This window comes from Microcebus murinus, chromosome 13, assembly GCF_040939455.1.
Source record: "Microcebus murinus isolate Inina chromosome 13, M.murinus_Inina_mat1.0, whole genome shotgun sequence".
NCBI classification, from domain to species: Eukaryota; Metazoa; Chordata; class Mammalia; order Primates; family Cheirogaleidae; genus Microcebus; species Microcebus murinus.
In genome coordinates, this window is record NC_134116.1 from 16,620,686 (window position 1) to 16,640,166 (window position 19,481).

At 43.6% G+C, this 19,481-nt stretch overlaps 1 protein-coding gene across 8 annotated transcripts in view; it reads left to right on the plus strand.

Moving 5' to 3' along the window:
* The first annotated feature begins 1,329 nt into the window (after positions 1-1,329).
* The window catches only part of GGACT (gamma-glutamylamine cyclotransferase), a 45,102-nt gene continuing 26,950 nt past the window's right edge, over positions 1,330-19,481 (plus strand). The window contains exons 1-4 of one of the 8 annotated variants that reach the window (XM_012751861.3): positions 1,390-1,435; positions 4,820-4,975; positions 9,127-9,246; positions 9,751-9,844. In XM_012751861.3, coding sequence (XP_012607315.2) covers positions 9,784-9,844 — 61 coding nt within the window. In that variant the 5' untranslated portion in view covers positions 1,390-1,435; positions 4,820-4,975; positions 9,127-9,246; positions 9,751-9,783. Of the gene's footprint in view, positions 1,436-3,006; positions 3,366-4,816; positions 4,976-9,126; positions 9,247-9,744; positions 9,845-19,481 lie in introns of those variants that run through there. The other 7 variants (XM_012751860.3, XM_076009299.1, XM_012751867.3 and 4 more) reach the window with 7 other exon arrangements.

Consider the following 19,481-nt stretch of genomic DNA (forward strand, 5'->3'; position numbering starts at 1 on the left):
TGTAAACAAGGGAGCATGGCTGGGTTCCAGTAAAACTTTATTTACAGACACTTTGAATTGCCAAAACTATTATTTTTCTTTTGATTTTTCCCCAAGCATTTAGAAATGTAAAACTCATTCTTAGTTCAAGGGTCGTACAAAACCAGGTGGTGGGGTGGATATAGGCTATAGGCTATTGAGGGCCAAAGATGACTTTTTAATACTTTCTAGAATATTTCAGCAGATTTTATAGTGTTGTTCAGTTGGACTTCAATATCTTTATATAGCCTCTCCTTTCTGTGGTTTAATTCACATTATAACTATTAGTATAATTTCAAGAGATGGCCAAATAATTAGGATTAAAGGCAATTTGTCAAATCCATGGAGTTGGTAAAGGAAATGTTTGCTGAGCCATGTGCTTAGCAGTTTGCTGGCCGTGTGGCTCTAGACTGGAAGATGTGGGAGATTGAAAAAGGCAAAGCAAACCGACCAGAGTAAGCAGAAAAACTTCCCAAAGATTTTTCTCAGGCATTCTCGCACAGGGTGAACTGAACCCTTTGCACAAATGACTCAGCAGCACCAAACTGACTTGGCACGTCAACCCATTTCCTAAAACCACCTGAGCAGTTGGCTTGCCAAGGCATCCTGGGTAATCCCGACCAACCCTAACCTGAGTAGCCCTGCACTTGCCTAGACCAACCAATCCATTACCTGAGGCACTTTGTGACTTTTTGTTTCTGTGAGGGAACTCCCCTACATCCCTGTCACCTGGGCCCACAAGTGGCATTGTGTACACCCAAAATGAACAACTTTTCTAGAGAAAAATTCCCCTTCAGCTTTTGGTTCTCACTCCTTTTCATTTTGGGGACTCAAATTAGTCCTGGGGCCAGAGGCCAGGTGATAAGTCATTCCTTCCATTGTTTCCTACGACCACAGTTCTGTTCAGAAGAGAACTGGTTAATAAGCGGGCAGTATGACTGTGTGGTTAATTATCTGTGCCCGGTGTGGTACCCCGGTGCCGAGTGTGCATGCTCAGGTGTGAGCCCTTGGTGAGGCGTGTATCTGTCCTACAGGATGCATGCCCAGGTGCATCTATCTGATGTGGTGTGTCCCCAGGTTTATGGAGTCGTTTGTGAGTCTGTGTGTTTGATGCGGGGTGGCCCAGGTGAGTCAGGGTCCAACATGGACTCACGGCTGAGCCGAGAGCCCAGGTGTGTTAGGGTGTGCGTGACCGGTGGGGGGCGTCCCCAGGTGTGTGGAGTTGGCAGCGCTGTCTGCGACGGGGCGTCCCCGTGGGCCCCGCGCGGGGCTGGGAGGGGACGGCCGAGCGGCCGAGCCCCGCGTCCTGCCTGCAGGGGGCGCCGCCCGGGGCGGCCTGGGTGCCGCGCGCCCGCCCCGCCCTGCACTTCCGCTCCGCGGCCCGTCGCTGTGCCAGGCGGTCCCCGCAGGGCGGCAGGTGAGGCGCTGAGCGCGGGCGGGGACCGGGGGACAGGGCGGCCCCGCCTGCCGCGCGGCGTCCGGGGCACCGCGGGGCGTCGTTCCCCGCGCGGCGTCTGGGCGGAGCCGCTGCTCCCGGCGTCCCCGCGGGCGCGGCGGGGAGTGAGGCCTGGGGCGCGGCCTGCGGCCCGGCTCGCGTCGGCCCAGTTGCTCCACGCGGGGGCAGGGGGACGCGATTGCCACGTTGGGTGAAGGGCAGGAAAAACTAGGAACTGGATGCAAGCCTACACGCTGCTCGTTCCTAGTGAAGGAAAAGTGATGATTATTCAGAAGGCGTCTGTTAAGGGACCTTTGAGCTGAATGAGGCTAACACTTTTCGGAAATTCTGTTTTTCGTTTTAGAGACACCTGTCTGTGAGGAGACCAGAAGCTGCAGGAAAAAAAATATATAGAAACTAATGACATTTGCGAATTTATGATCTTAGGTTTCTTTGGAGTCATTAGCGAAACACCTGAATTCTTTGGGGAACTTTCTCTTACTGCCTTGACTACTAAGTATGGTTATCATTGCTGCTTTACTCTGTTGGCCGCGGGTAGCCACAGTCTCACCTGAAATCCAACATAGGTGTTTTTTGAGCACAGCTTCTTGACACCAAGCTTAGGTGATTAGTATTGAAGTGATAAAAAAATACACTAGATGTGGAGCCTTTTTTAAAAAATAGGTTATTCGTTTTGCTTAGTGTCCCACGGAAAAATCATTAATTAAAAACTAAAGGATATCTCCAGATCAGTTGGATTGACATATACAAAGTGTAGGTCTTGCACGCACACACAACATCCTTATATACATTTACCTGTAAAGGAAGATTTTCCTTGGCCCCATTCAATTTATGGAAATGCTAATAGGGAGTTAGGGAAATGCAGTTTGCCCTCATTTTCCCTCAAAACCTTGCTTTCCTGAAACTATTCTCAGAAACCCAGTTTTCCTGAATAAGCAGACCACTCTACCATAGCAGAGAGCATTTGTATGTATTTTTAAAGCCAAGTTTGCAAAGTTAATTTAATTTCTAATTGGTAGAATAGACTAGTTGACCTTACTAACCAGGGCCATAACTATTAATACTAGTCCTGGAGAGGGTGGTTATTCCTGGTGAGCTTGGATAGTGGGTAGCAATAAGTAGAATAGAAGTGTGATAGAAACCTGTATATTTAACTTGTTAAATTGTCCATTTTACTCTTTATTTAATGTAGTGAGATCTCTTGAAAGCTCCATTCATGTCTGCTCTTAAAGTGGAGTCATCGGAAGGCTTTGTACCCACTGCCAGCCAGGGCCTTTACTGGGGGTCAGGAGATCCCGCAGGCTGGCGTGGAGGTGTAGTGCAGCAGTGTTTGAAGAGGGACTGGGATCAAGGAAAGGTGACAATAAGGACAAAATCAAGTGATCTTAGCAGTCCTCTCTAGAACATTCTTCATCTGGGCAAACCTTAAATAGTAGGGATTTTACTAAGAGAGCCTCAGTTACATATGACAGCTCAGCATCTTATCGAACAGGAATTTGTTATTCAGTTGAATATCTCTGTTGTCAGCAAAACCGCCCAGGGCAGGATAGCCTTGTTTAGACTGTGAGGACCTGCCCTGGACCTCTGAGCTGTATAGGCCAAGATCGCTCCTGGTTATGTGTTATGATACCCCCTCCAATGGATTTACAGAAAAGATCCGGCTGTTGGAAGTCTTGGGTTTGTATGGCATTGTGAGATAATAGACGTGGTAAACAGCTAAAACGCTAAGAAGAGTGAAGCCAGAGGCAGTGTGCCCTGGGAACCCAGAGGTGATTACACACCAAAGGCCGTGGGAAAGGCCTGGTTTGGAACAGACTTTAAGCAGAGAGTGAATTCTTATAAGCAGAGGAGTGGAAAGTGGGGTTCCTAGTGGCAGACACCATGAGCAAAGGTAAAAAGCTTAAAATGAAACTGTGTTCAGAGTAAAGCGAACAGCTGGTGTGCTGAGGCTGGAGTCTGTGTGGGGAGGGGTGCAGCCAGAGGGGTGCCTGGAAAGAAAGGCTCTCTGGTGATAAACTCTACTTTTTGATCAAGGTTATCTGATTTTTTCCCCCTTTTTATTTGGAAAATTTTAAGCAAACATAAAAGCACAGGGAAATAGTATAATGAATTTCCTAATATCTGTCAAATAGATTTTACAATTCTTGTTTGACCATCTCTGCTTTATCTTTTTTTTTTTTTTTGGTTGTGGTCGAGGTTTAAAGCAGTTCATTCCAGGCAACATAACATTTCACCCCTAAATAGTTCAGTGTGTACCTCCAAAGAAAGGGCATTTCTGATATAACCATAATACCATTATCACTGCCTAATGAAATTGACAATAATTCTCTGAGTTTTCTAAAAACCCAGTCCATGATCAGATTTTCCTGAGTGCTTCCAAAACACACTTATCTTTACTGTTGGTTTGTGTGAATCCAAATCCAAATCAAGAACCACACATGGTATTTTGTTGGATATCTGCAGGCTCTTTCAATCTAGGGCAAGGGTTTGGCACATTTTTTTCTGGGAAGGGCCAGATACCAGCTCTTTTAGGCTTTCCAGGCCACTGTGGTCTCTGTCATAACTGCTCAGCTCTGCCATTGTCTTGCAAAAGTAGCAATAGGTTATATGGAAATGAATGAGCATGGCTGTCTTCCAATAATATTTAATTTTCAAAAGTTTTTGTTTTAAAATCCACTTGAAGGCTGTATTTATCCACAGATCATAATTTGCTGACCCTGGTCTAGAGCAGTCACAGTGGGGTTCTTTAATGCCAATGATTTATTGATGTCACTTGGTTGATTGCCTATAGCATGATGTACATACAGGATTTATTTGGCTGCTTTTTGGGTAGTATGGTTTTGCTTCTCTGTCCCCTCTATTTCCTGTAAATTGGAAGTTAGATCTGAAGGCTTAATTAGGTTCATGTTCACCATTTTTGGCAAGTCTACTTCAGAAGTGGTTTGAATTCTTTTAAATCTAAATTTATCAGACTTTAAGAGACTTGGAAACCCTCATCAAGGAAGCTCAACATTACTAAAATAGGCTTTGCCTGATGGCTGAGAATACACTTTTTCTTTCTCTTCTTACTTTCCTTACTTGTAGGAGAGGATATAGCTGTTATTTTTGAAGGAGGTCGAGAACATTGAACCCCTCGTCTAGGTCATTGGAAACTTTATTCAAGGCATTCCTTGGCCCCTTGAATGTGTAAGCCATGTTTTTCCACTGAATGGAAATACTTTCCTTCCTTGTGTCTGAGATTGTCTTCCAATGGAGATTGGCTCATTTGTTTTTGTTTTTAAGCCCCTTATCTCTTAAACACTCAATTTTTTTCTGTTGACTTCCTCTTATCTCACCTCCCAGCAGGTCTAAGAACTGGATATTTGGGCCACGTAGACTTTCTGGTCTCTGTGTGAGTTGGCACACTTTTCCCTGTGTCCTATGGAAAGATTTTGAAGCTTCTAAGACTCACTGTGGTGCTGGATTCCAAGGCAATACATTTCTGAAAAAACAAGCTTACAGGTGAGAACTGTTATCCTCTATTCTAGAATGTTCATTGTTCCTAAATTCTACAGCACCTGAGGAAGTATGCTGACAAATAGTGCCAGCTGGAAGCTCGTCTTTTTGTCATTTAAGAATAATAGGGCATCCTAGCACTCTGGGAGGCCGAGGCGGGCGGATTGCTCGAGGTTGGGAGTTCGAAACCATCCTGAGCGAGACCCCGTCTCTACTAAAAATAGAAAGAAATTAATTGACCAACTAAAAATATATATACAAAAAATTAGCCGGGCATGGTGGTGCATGCCTGTAGTCCCAGCTACTTGGGAGGCTGAGGCAGGAGGATCGCTTGAGCCCAGGAGTTTGAGGTTGCTGTGAGCTAGGCTGACGCCACGGCACTCACTCTAGCCAGGGCAACAAAAAGTGAGACTCTGTCTCATAAAAAAAAAAAAAAAAAAGAATAATAGGGCAAAATCATATGTTCATTTGTTTATCCATTTTTCTATTGGGTTGTGGTCTTATTAGAATTATATATTGAGAATACTAATTTTTGGTCAAATATATTACAACTATTAATATTTCCCTCCCCCTAACTTTTTATACTTTGTGTGCAATATGTATGCTCTGCAGAAAATTTTAATTTTATGTAGTGAAAAGTGTCAGCCTCCCCTTTTCAGTTTGTTTTGTGTTTTGCTTAGAAAGACTTGCCCATTTTAAGATTTATATTTAAAATCCATGTTAACACAGATAAATGAACATGTACTGAGTGCTAGGAACCTGTGATTCTGAAAAAGAATGCTATTGAAGGGGGAATGTTTCCACCAGATAATATAATACCAAACTAATTAAATGTGGGCATTAAGATTGGTCCTGTGTGGATAAATGACAAAGTCGGGAGATGGGTATATAAGGGATTATTATATCATTACCCCTAGTTTTGTATATAATTGACTTTTCATAGTAAAATGTTTTCTTTAAAAAAAAACAGTAGTGGGAAAAATGCATCTTCGTCCCATTTGTTTATATTCAGCAGCTATTTAGTAAGCAATTCTGAACACTGGGAGTATTGTGTTAATACATGCACAATTTCTTAGAACTTATGTTTCTTACATGGGAGACATATGTTACTGTTATGGTTAAGGGCACCAACTCCTGTGTCTGCCTGCCTGGCTTCTAATCCTGGTACTGCCACTGACCACCTGGGAAGTTTTGAACTTTTTGATTTAAAAAATGAGGATAATAGCCTTCTGGAGGCTCTAGGGGGAATCTGTTTTCTTTCCTTTCCCAGCTTTTAGAGGCTGCCCACACTTCTTGGTTTACTGGTCCTTCCCTCCATCTTCAAAGCCAACAGTGTTGCCCCTCTCTGACCCTGCTTTCATCATCACATCTCTCTTTCTCAGATCTGGGCCAGGAGGAGTTTTCCACTTTTAAGAATGGATGTGATTAGGTTGGGTCCACTTGGATAATCCAGATTAATTTCTGCATCTCAAGATCCTTAACTTTAACCACATCTGTAAAGTCCCTTTGCCATATAAGATGATATATTCACAGGTTCCAGAGATTATGATGTGAACATCTTTGGGGAGGGAGGAGAGGGCTATTATTCTGCCAATCACAGATTTGAAGAGATGAAAGGAGGTGAGTGTGGCTGAAGCATTGGCAGGAAAAAGATGGGGTGGAAAAGGGAGCAAGGGGGTCCTATGGGTCATATTAAGTTTTGAAGTTTATCTCAACAGCAAGAGGAAGGCATGGTCAGATTTACTGCCCCAAACCTGGAATCAGCCATTTCTCCAAGGCACCCTGGTTAGCTGTTTTAAATTGAACAATGATATTTAGAAACCATAATCTGGACCATAGGGTGCTAATTGCTATTGGGTTGGCAGTTGTTTTTAAGCCATTTCCATGTACAGAGATAGAGGAAAACGTTGTTTGAGATAAAATATTTCATGAGTTCATTCTGATAACTTCCTAGTCTGTTTCTAGACTGCAGGGTTTTTTTTGCTTAACATCGTAGATCTTCTATCCATACCTCTTTCTTCCACTCTAAAAATCTCAGTTCCCAACAACAGTAGCATAATTAGCCATTTGCTTTATCCTTCACCACACAAAGAATCGCTGCTACTAGGGGGTGTGGGTTTTGGCAAGGAAGACCAAGAGGTAAAGTGCCATTTCATCACATCCAATCAAGGCTGCATACTGTCAATGTGACTTATCCCTTTTGCTGTTGACCTTGATGACCTGGCTGAAGTAGTGTTTAGGGTTTATCTGCTATAAAGTTACACTTTTCCCTTCTTTTCATACTGTACCCTTTGAAGGAAAGTCACTGTGAGCACCGTGCACTTAGGGAGCGAGGAGTTAGGCTTCACTTCCTTGAGGGTGAAGTATCTACATAAATTATTTGGAATTTTTTTCTGCACAAACAGGAGATTTCTCTATTTTCTCACATTTATTTATTCAGTCATTTATATCATTATGGACTTATGGATATTTTATACTTTAGGTTATAATCCAGTACTGCTTATTTTCTTCCCCAAATTGTTCCTGCCTTGCCCACTGGGAGCTCTCTCATTTGGCATCTGTGTCCCTCTGACACATTCCCATCATCGTGCGTTGGTTGGTTATTTATGTATTTTTGAGCACTTCCTTGCTTTCTGGCCCTACTAGATGCTCCAGATTCATCTATATATTCCCTGCACCAGTCTTAGAATTGGCCATTTCTCCAAGGATCCTCAGTTTCGCCTATTGAAAATGGTATTAGAAACCAAGAGCTGGATGCTGGATCCGCTCATTTCTGCTGCAGTGACATCACTTTTGGGTCCCCTCAGCTGATGGAACAAAGAACCGTATACGTATACTAACCTGTGTATATGCACGTATCTATAAATACTTCTGTGTGTCGCCGTCTGTGTCTGTAGTAAGCTAGACTTGAGTTCACACAGGTGTATCCAGCTGTCCTCCTTTCCCACATGGACCACAGGCCTGTCTGTGACCTCCTGCTCCGGCAGTGGGAATCTGGCTCTCTCCATCGGCCATCCCTTCCTTACTTGGTCAGAGCTTGTGTCCATGTACAGCAATATCAGAACTGCTAACTCGTAACCCTGTGGGAACCAGCTTAATCAACTATAGTCCAGTTTTTATGGACAGTTCCTTTTACCTTTAGTCCTGAAACTGTTGACTAGGCCAGATACTTTCTTTGGGCTGATTGAAATGAGACCCTACTACCTTGAGGACATCTTAGCTGTCAGATCTATAGCATGGAGATTCCGTGGCTTCCCACAGCAGTTCTTCTGTCACTTAGGCACCCTGGGTGTTGTAGGACACTGAGCACATGAAGCCAGGTCAGCCTTTGCTACTCTGACTTGACAGAGGGAAGAGTACTTAGTAACTGTATTAGTTTTCTAGGGCTCCCATAGCAAAGTATCACAAACACGGAGGCTTAAAACAACAGAAATTTATTCTCTCACAGTTCACAGAAATCCAAAATCAGAAATCAAGGTGTTGGCAGGACCACACTCCCTCCAAAGGCTCTATGGAAAACCCTTCCTTATCTTTTCCGGCTTCTGGTGGCTCCAGGCCTGCCTTGGCTAGTGGCTGCGTAACTCCAGTCTCTGCCTCCATCTTCACTTGGCCCCCTCCTCTGTGTCTGTCTTCTCTTCTGTCTCTCCTAAGGACATTTACCATTGGATTTAGGGCCCACCTGGTTTACCCAGGATGATCTCTAACTTAATCACACCTGCAAAGTCCCTTTGCCATGTTAGGTAACATATTCAGAGGTTCTGGGGATTAGGACATGGACAACTTTGGGGGGGGGCCTTTATTCAGTCTACCTCACTTTGTAATACAATAGTCACCACAGGATCTGAGCAGCTCTCCAGGCATTTTGTGGCAGGTACTCTAAGACCAGGTGCTAATAATCCTCCAGGTGTGTTCAGGCTACTCTTCCACACCTGTCCTGTTCTTACCCTTCAGGTCCCTCCTTCCTCAGCATTGAAAGGAGGGGCTTTTGGATGAAAGGAGACTTTGGTTCCACACCTGAAATCCTTTCTTCAGAGCTTAATTATGGTCAGAAGCTGCCTTCAACTCCTTCTCCTCATCGTAAGGGTCATGGCCGATACCCTATGACAAAGTCAGGTTAACAATAGAAAAGCATAACACATACGTTTATTTAATCATAGTTTTACATGGCATGGGAGCTTTCAGAATGAAGACTCAAAGACACGGGGCGGACTGTCCACATTTATGCTGAAGTTTGGTGAAGCGGAACAGCCATGTGAAAAATGTGATAGACAAAAAGGGTATGAGCTCATGCAAATAGACCGAGTGGGGAAACCCAGCCAGGCCTGTCTGTTTGGATTCTTCTTGGCCTCTCTGTTGTAGCATTTCCTCCTTCCAGGCATGGGGCAGGACCCCTCTGGAATCAGGGTCTCATTCCATAATATCTTTATGGCCACCTGTTACACAGAATGGCAGGAGGAAGATCTGAGTCATATTTTTAGATTTCATGGCTGGCTTTGGAAGAGGTCCGGCTTCTAAGATCCGCCTTGGGGAAGAGGGGTTGTGGTTTCTGTGGCTAGCCTCGGGCGAGATTGGGGGCCAGAGACAGGAGGGTGAGATGAGGTCAGAGGGAAACTTTGCTTCTGGGGCCTTCACTTCGGGGTACCACGTTTTTTGAGCCCCGTCCACCCCACAGCTGTGGGAACTCCTGCCCCTGCACACTGTTGGTGTTTCGCTGCAGCTGCTATTTTATTTATTTGAATTTCATGTTATTTTGTCTTGTGTGATTGTTTTTTTCATATGAGCCTGAACACTGCCCGACTGTGAGCTCTGGTTGGATGGGAACCGCGCTGTCCTCGTTTCCGTTCCGCCACAGTGCCTTCCGCGTCGTGGCACCTGGTAAGAAAGAATTCATTTCCGGTTAGTTGAGAGTGTTTTTATGGAACTCTGATGTTTTGAGTCATGCCAGAGTAAATAAATTAGAGTTGGAAGAGTAAAAGAGAGAGAACTGCTCACACGATGCTGTGCTCATGTCCATGTGTTCAGATTACGCTTTGGAGGGTTAAGTTCCTCTTCCTGTTTTTGTCATCTGCACTTAGGTATGTGCAGCAGATCAGTTAATGAAAGTTATTAATATTTCTATATCCATGAAGGTTTCACTAACTTAGGAGCATTGAGATTGGAAGAGTGTTGTTTGAGCCATTATTTTTGAGAATAATCACCACCGCCTGCTTTGAACTACTCTTTCTCCGTTGATATGGTTTTCTGCAAAGTTGCATGCAGATTATAAAAGCCTGGTATAAGTTTATGAGAGGAAATTAGTATATCTTATAAATGAATAAAGAATGATTTGATAGCATTCCTGGAAGTATTTACAAAGTCTAAGTCACTGTTAATGTGACAATTAGATAAAGAATTGTGAACAGCAAGATCTTTTACAATAGATGTCAGGTGGATTCACAGATAACTAGGTGTACCAGGGTCCCAGTGCTTGAGATCCGCTGTGAATATACTGGCTGCAAGAATTTTCCAGAAGCTCGGTTACTTGCTGCTGCTTACTAGGTTTCTCTAGTCTCTGTGGTCACTTTCCATCTGTGCTAACCTGCAAGTGTATGAAGCAAATGGAACACAGGTTTCAGTGTAGAGGTGGCGGGTGTGGGTCTTTTATTGTGTTGCCTTGGCAGAATGACTGTAACTAAGCCGTTGGTAACAAACACTGGCAGTGTTTGGGATGAGAGCTGCAGAGGTGAATGCAGCGGCTGTCTATCATGGAAAGAAAAGAAGAGCACGCTTGGTGCTCAGAGCTTTCTCTGTGACTTGGAGGTATCAGTATCTTCTTATCAAATGAGTGAATGGTTTTTGAAGTCAAGTTTGTGATCCAGGCCTCATTTAGAAAACGTCTATTTCCCTTTTCTGTCTTTTTCTTCTGGTCTTTTAGTTGTGCCCAAGTAAATAACAAATCCCCCCTGATGAAAAAAGCCAAGTGGAAACATCATTCCTGCCCTTTCTGCATAACAATTAGGTACAAACTGGCCTTAGCTTGGCTCCTGCAGAGACAGACACACTTCCAAGTAGATGAACCCTCCCTTCCTCTCTCCCTCTTTTCCCCCTTTAGTGTTGCACTATGAATGTTTCCAGACACGCTCAGAGTGGAGCTAACAGCTCTCAGGTGGCAGCCACCCAGTATCAGAGGGGGTGCTCCGTGCTGGCTTTGCCACACCTGTTCTGTTTGCCCTCTTCCTTTGTGTTTTGGGGTCCTGTTCTCATGCTTCTGGAGAATTTTGAAGCAAATGCCAGAAATCATGTCATTTCATGCCCAAATATTTTAGTATGAATTTTATTTAAAAGTTTTTTTTCTTACATAACTACAATTCTACCTCACAATGAACAAAAATTCCACATTCCATAATATCATCACTACTGTGTTCAGATTTCCCCAGTTTTCTGAAAAAAAAGGTCTGTGCAGTTGGTTTATTCAGGTAAGAATAAAAAAGCCCATTCATTTTATTTGGTTTTTACATCTCTCAAGTCTCTTTAATGATAATTAATGTTTGCCAGGCACTAATTTGATTTCATGCAGAGTACTCTTATTCTTTTACCTTTCATTTTTAACTGTTTTAGAGTAGTTGCATGCTCTCATGCTTTCATTCATTATTATTACTTAAATTTATATACAGTAAAACTGACTTTTTGGTACAATTCTCTGAGTTTTAAAATGTGTAAATGCTTGTGACCATCATCACAATCCTGATACAGAGAGGTTCCACCACCAGGAAAACCAGGAAACAAAACAAACCCTCCCTCATTCTGCCCCTTTGTAGTCAAACTCTCCCCCTCCTCCATCTCTGATGTCCTTGATCTGTTTTCCCTCTTTATACATTTTGCCTTTTCCAGAATGTCATGTAAATGAAATTATATAGTATATATTGTAGTATATAATATTAACCTTTGAGGCTGACTTCTTTCACTCATACCATGCCTTTGAGATTCATCTGTGTGTATATCCTTTCTTATTGCTATTGTCTGGACATACCACAGTGTGTCCATTTGTTAAAGGATTATTTGGATTATTTATAGTTTTTGGTGATTATTAGTAGAGCTGCTATAAACATTTATATATAGGTTTTTATATGAAGCAAAGTTTTCATCTTTCATCCTAGATTCCTAGGAGTGCAATTGCTGGATCATATGGTAATTATATGTTTAATTTTATAAGAAACTCTCTGAGGTGTCTGTATCACTTTCATTCCCATCAGCAATGTGTGAGTTCCAGTTGCTCCACGACCTAGTTAGCACTTCATATTATCAGTTTTTTTTATTTGAGCCATCCTAATAGTTCTGTTGTTTCCATTTTTAATTATCTGATTTTAGGTTTTTTGAGATTTTAAAACATCGTTCTTTTTTTTCTTTTTGAGACAGAGTCTCACTCTATCGCCCTGGGTAGAGTACAGTGGCATGATCATAGCTTACTACAACCTCAAACTCCTGGGCTCCAGTGATTCTCCTCCCTCAGCACCCCCGAGTAGCTGGGACTAAAGGCGAGCACCCAGCTAATTTTTTCTACTTTTGGTAGACAGGGGGTCACACTCTTATTCAGGTAGGTCTTGAACTTCTGAACTCCAGAGATCCTCCAGTCTCAGCTTCCCAGAGTGATAGGATTACAGGTGTGAGCCACCAAGCCCAGCCTTAAAAAATTGTTCTTAATAATTCTTGAACAAATTACTGAATTTATATACCTGTTATAAAAATAAATATTTTTGGTTTACTGAGATTTTCCACAGATAAATATGGTAACTACTCTATACTAAAAATAAATTAAAACCAGAATATTTATAGACATGAATCAATCTTAAATCTCACCAATTGAGAGCTCTGTAATCAAAAGATTACAGAATAATATCTGAATATATGGTGCATTTTGCAACAATTTGTTGTATGTGGCTTGTGAACATCTCATTCTTATTTTACCCTCAGTAACCAAGAGTGCCATATTTGCTTTTGCCATCAGTTTTATGCTAGATTGATCAATGAATAGTTAACTATATGAAAGCAAATTGGACTTTAGCAGAGAGTAATTTGTTTGAATGTACTTTATAGTGCCACCGTTGTTTTTAAAATGGGCTGCTCTGAATTTCTGTTTGTGAACTTAAGATCATGTATCTCTTCCTTTAGATGATTTAGGAACCATGATCACTGGTGGCTGTTGCTTGAAAGTATAGAGTTGAGTCCTGGATTAGTTACCAGAATGCCACTGTTAATGTTGTTTGTCGTCTCTTGCTTCTCCTGGTGAAACTGTAAAAGTCCCCAGGTACACAAGGTCATTGCTGAGGGAGGCCCTGTCTATAAACTCAGGCCTTTTCCATGAGCTGCTGAGATTGGGCTTCCAGTGTGTGGTAGTATTTAAAAAGCAGGTTTCTGTCGTCTACTTGGAAGAACGGTGCAATGCAGATTTTATTTTGTGACTTGAATTTTCCTATTTTTGCTTCTGAAAAGTTGCTGGAGAGTTAGACCTACTGACAGACCTTCCTTTCTAATGTAGGGACATCAGAAAGAAAAAACTGAGCTGACAAAGGAATATTGAGGACAGATTGTCAGATGAGCATCTTAAGGTGGTTGTGGTTCAAAGCCTAAGGCCAAATATCAGGAAGGTTTGCTTCAAAGTGTTAAAAAAAATGGGGTAGATTTCTGCAGTCAAGTCATTTTTGGTTTAAAACTAGCATATTAATGGACCTTTATACCAATTAGGATTGGAATAAATTAGAAATAGTGTAGTTTTATTAAGGATATTACCTCAGTTGGACCCAAATTTTTGTTTTGTTTAAAAAGTGATTTATGTATCTCCTTTAAACTTTAGGTTTGTTGGAATTGTGTTAATAAAGTGACATGTATGTGCGTGTATATATGCTGGGGGTTGGGCTGAGGGGATAATGGAAATGCCTTGGGGCCTGGCCTGTAGTCCCAGGTTTTAGAATGCCAGACTATACACCTGCTGCCCCCTGGTGGCAGCGTGGTAAACAGTGCAGTTCCAAGGTAAGGACTTTGGAGAGTGGCGTCCATTGTACTGCCCTGTCCAGAGGATTGTAGAGGGAGCTGGGAGATACACTTTCTCTTTTTTCCCTACTCTTCTTGTGATTACTACCTGTGTGATCTTAGGCAAATCATTTAGTTTGATTAAAGTGTAGGTTTCACTTTCTTCAACTTTAAAACGTCATTTCTAAAGTTTCTTCCAGCTTTAACATCCTGTGATTCTTCAATGATATTAGCAAACATTACATAGCAAAAGATGTCAAGTTCCATTTTTTCCTTTGGCAGCTATATCCTAATAAATCCCAGGTATCTATTCAAGAAAGTAGGTTCTGGAATACATCCAGAGGCTTGATGTGGATTCAGTGCTGGACAGCAACTGCATAAATCTGTAGCACAGCCCATAATTAATCAGCATGATGACCCTGCATTCTTATGGAAAACTTAAATAATTTATATTTTTTATTTTAGTTATAGAAAAAATACATCAATTTTACCATCTCAACCATTTAAGTGTATACTTTAATAGTAGTAAGTATATTCACCTTCTTGTGCAGCCAATCTCCAGAACTTTTTCATCTTGCAAAACTGAAACTCTGTATCCATTAAACAATCCCCCATTATCTCCCTATCCCCAGCCCAGGCACCCACTATTCTACTTTCTGTGTCTATGAATTTGACTACTCCAGGTACCTCTCATAAGTAGAATCATACAGCATGTGTCTTTTTGTGATTGGCTTATTTTGCTTAGCATAATGTCCTCCAGGTTCATCCATGTTGGAGTGTGTGTCAGAATTTCCTTCCTTTTTAAGGCTAAAAGGATATTCCACATGTGGGTGTATTCACCAAACTTCCTTTATCCATTCATCTGTCAACGGACACGTGGGTTGCTTCTGTCTCTTGGCTATTGTGAATACTGCTGCTAGGAACATGCAGGGGCTACATCATTTGTAGTGTGTTGTGTTTAATGCAGAGAAGCGTTATATAATTTTTTTTTCTGTGCATAAAAGGTTAAATTTCATTGTAAAGAACATTAGTTAACCATACCAGATAACTAATATATAGGTTTTTTTATGGATGAGTAAGGTACATATTTATTGGACACAAGCTATATGCCAGGCACTATTATATCTGTGATACATTCTATTTAGTCCTTATGGTAATTCTGTGATTTCCTCTTCTGTCAGAAGGCAGCTAATAGTTATAAAAATCACCTGTGGGACAGAATGTGTGTCTGTGCGCGTTATCTCCATACATCAGTCCTTGAGGTGGGCATTATTACCCCATTTGTCAGGTAATGGGCTGAGGTTCGGAGAGATGAAATACCTTGAACAAGGTCACACAGCTAAAAGAGAGCAGGGTTTTACCTGACTTTGAAGTGAAGTACATCTAGTTCAAAAGTGTGTGCTTTGCCCACCCCACACTTTCTCCTGCTGGGGGTGGTCACACTGCACATCTACAACCTGAATAATATAAGAACGATATCCAAAAATGGCACTGATGCATTAATTTATAATGAGAAAAACTTCTGTAATGTCTTTGCCTTAAATACCAGCCCTTTCCATTTTCCTTGCAGAGACACTGCATCGATTCAGATGAGTTTATCTGAAAGGTATTACCAAGGCTTGCCTCCTGGGGGATTTTGCAAACTAAATCTCCCTACTTCCAAAAGGTGGTTCTTATATGCGGATTGCCGTGTTTCTGAGGGTGTCTTCCACTGCATTATTATTTTCCCCTGTTTTCCTTTCTTCCTTTCCTTTGATTGGCAGAGAGTTAGGACTGTTGTCATCGCTTTTTGCTCCCCCGTCTCTTTAATGCCGCAGTATTTGGGGCTGGCGCTTTGATCTGCTCTGGCACCGTGTTTTCACACAGCTAAAGGGCTATAAACTGTCCTCATAGGGGGTCGTTTTCTTGGAGACTCAGCAAGCGCTTGGGGAGGCCAATTGCAACATTTTCTCACATATGGGATTTTTAGATGAACAAAGAAGTGCTGATGCATCATCCAAGCCGCCATTTAAGCATCTCTGAGATCTGTGCATGCAGGGGGGGACATTCCTTGGGATTGTAAAAACCTAGAGATGCATAAGGACTCAGACTGCTTCCAGAGGTTCATTGGAGGTGTTCAGTAACCCTGACAGCAGGCTGTTGGCCAGTAAATATGAAAAGTGAGAATGGCAGAAATTGCTAGTTGCCACTAAGTATCCATTCTCTCCTTTCTTGGTTCCTGGTCCTGCTTTAGCCAGACTGACTCGTGTGCCTAAGTTATGGTGAATTAGAGGCAAGCAGAAATGTGTGGGACTTCCGGGGAGGTTTTGCAAAGGAACCTGGTTCAGTTGGAAGTAGGGTTCTGGTGCCCCACCCGCCTTCCTCATTCCTGCTCCTTCGGATGCAGCTCTGTGGCTGGGGCTCCACCAGCCATTTCTCTCATGAGGGGAGCTTGAGAATGGAAGCCACAGGCTTGCAGCGAGACAGAGGGCCTGGTGTGTGGATTGCACCCTCGGCTGCAGAGCCTTCCCACACCCTGCACACGTGCCCGTGCAGCGTGGCTTTGCAGCTCCCCTGTGAAGAGATGAAGTCTGTGTCTCCAGCCCTGGAACCTGGTGTGGAGAGTCGGAGCCTGAGCCGGGTGAGTAGGCTGACCTTGGGGCGGGGGTCGTCCGGATGCAGGGTCAGAGCCCGAGCAGGGGAGATGGTGGTGGCCGAGATTGGAAATCAGTTACATATGGAAGGATAAGTTACTGCACCAAAGCTAATGGGAGCCAGGTTTCCCAGTGTCAGAGAAGAGACTTACAAATACAGAAATGCAGAAAATTGGAATGAGTCCTGTGGTGTGGGTTGGGTTAAGCGTATTGGTGTGCTTTTCAGTAAATACAGATAGATGCAGAAATAAGTGTGTGTGTGTGTGTGTGTGTGTGTGTGTGTGTGTGTGTGTGTGTGTGTGTGTATGTGTATGTGTATGTAGATATGGGCATGTATTCCTCTGAGGGAGTTGGTGGCAGACATACCCCAGCAGCAATAAGCAAACCTCACACCCAGATTTTGGCTTCCAAATACCATTTTTCGCTAAGAGGAACAAGGCCTCCTTAGAGAATTGCTGATTCCAGGGCTGGTTCAGGGAACGTACAAGATGAGCTTGAAATATCCTGAAACAGAAAACAAGGGAAGTGTGCTCCAAGAATGATGAGGATGGGTCCAGGGGACAGGAAAGCCTTCTGAAATTAGCTCCATCTGTCCAATTAGGGACAATTTGGGCATCAACAGAAATAATGGTAGCATTGGATGTAATAGGAAACCGTAAGTCCATACAGATAGAAATAAATGCACAAGTGACAAGTTTGATGGTGAATGAGATATCTACACAAAGCCCCTCCTCACAAGATACCAACTGTATAAAGGGCACATGAGTAAGTTCAGTATGAAGAAGCCTGGCAGTCCCCACCTTAGTCGAGTGATCAAAGTGAATGTCATCAATAATGAGACCAATTGAAATCATGTGCCACCTGATAGGCCGCAAGAACACGGCATCATTTCGAGATTCCTGCTGCAGGTGGATCTGATCAGGAGGCAACGTCAGACAAAACCAAATTGAGGGACAGTCAACAAATGCAGCAGCCCAAAGTCTTTAAAAGATCGTAAAAGTCAAAGAAAAACTGAGGGATTGTTCCAGATTTAAAGGACATGATCATTGAATGCAATTGGGATTCTGTGCTGGGTCCTTTTGCTATAAAACATGTCTTTAGGATAATTGAAAAAGCTCAGAAGGGCCTAAGAGAAGGTGGTAATTCTAGTCGGGTATGTTGCCTGATGTTGAGGATTGCGTGTGGTTAGATGACAGATGTCCGGGTAGGAAACAGACATTAACATGTTCAGGGATGAAGGGACATTAGGTTGGCACCTAGCCAATGGTTTACTCTCTGCGCAGACGTTCAGTAAACCTCCGCCACACCCCAGAACCTCGGTCTATAGTCGGGAAGCACGAGTCGCTGGTGCCTGGGCCCTCCCAGCAGTCCAGGGAGACAGAACGCCAGCAGGTGCGAAGCAAGTGTTCCAGGACCAGGGTCCTGATCAGTCCTGCCCCTAGGGCTCAGGGTCCAGGGGGATTTCCCAGCGGGTGGCATTTCAATTGACCTGGAAACCCGGAAGAATGAGTAGGATTTTGCCAGGCAGGATGTTGAGGAAAGAAGAGTTAGGGGGCCTTAAAGGCAGGAGCAGCCCTGCGATCAGAGAGAAACTAGGTCCTACCACGCGCAGGTGAGGCAGGGCGGGGCGGGACCTGGCAAAGAAATTCATACTCAGCACTCTGGAACTTAGCTATTGCTGAGGAACAAATCGCCCCCAGAATCAGTGGCTGAAAACAAATCTTATCCCACAGTTTATGTGGGGCAGGATTTGAGGGCCGCTTGGCTGAGTGATTCTGGCCTGGGGTCTCTCTCAGGCTGCAGCCGTGCTGTGGGCAACTCAGGCCCGCTCACGTGACAGTTGGCAGGCCTCAGTGCCTCTCCACATGGCACCTCTGTAGAGAGGCTCACAGCGTGGCAGTGGCTTTCCTCGGAGTGAGGGAGCTGAGGGAGAGAGCAGAGGAAGCTCCCAGGGTGGAAGCCGCAGTCTTTTCATAACCTCATCTTGGAAGTAACATCCCCACTTCCTCTGCACTCTGTCTGCTGGAGTGGGTCACAGAGCCTGCCCTGTGTTCCGGGGGCAGGAATCACATGGGGACGGGATGCCGGGCAGGCTCGGCGGGGGCTGTCTGAGAGGCTGCCCACCGGAGCCCGCGTGGCCACACAGGCAGGCACGGCCTGGCATGTGTCCTGGAGAGGTCACCCCAGCTTTGGTGGGGAATGGCAGCAAAGTCGTTTTGGAGATGGTCATCCAGGATGGAATTATGTAGGGAAGAGGCACCGTTACCAGTATATAAAACTGCACACAGCTAGGGAGGGCAGAGGGTCAAGACCCTGAGTGGGCAGAAACCAGCTTCAGCAGAGAGGGTTTTGCAGGATCCCTTTGCTGTGAGAGCTACGTGGTGGTGACCTCATTCCAAAACACATTTTCAAGTTGTAAAATATCAGGGCTGTTATTTTTTCAGTTATATCTTATAAGCGCGGCGGTTCCTTGGCTGTCAGTAGTTAAATGTGCAAATGAAAGCTGTTGACGTTGTCAGGTGGTTAACTGGACCAGGCTTTAACATTCTGAGCGATCCCTGATGCAAGACAACACTCTGATCTGAAGTCCTGCCCGTTAAGGGCTTGTGTCTCTCCTTTTGAAATCTCCCCTTTCTTTGAAGTCTGACCTGAACACAAATTACTTTAAAGAATAAAATTTTTGCAGAGATTTTGGATTTTTAATTTTAGGCATGTTATCACCAAACCAATCAGAGCAAGATTGTGAGTTTTGGGAGCAGAGCTGAGCTTGCGGTGGGCTACAGAGTTGGGAGTTGGGGAGGAGGAGCCCCCCCCCCCCCACTTGTGAAATATCACAGAGAAGCTGTTTCAGGTCTAGATCGCTCTGGTCTTTT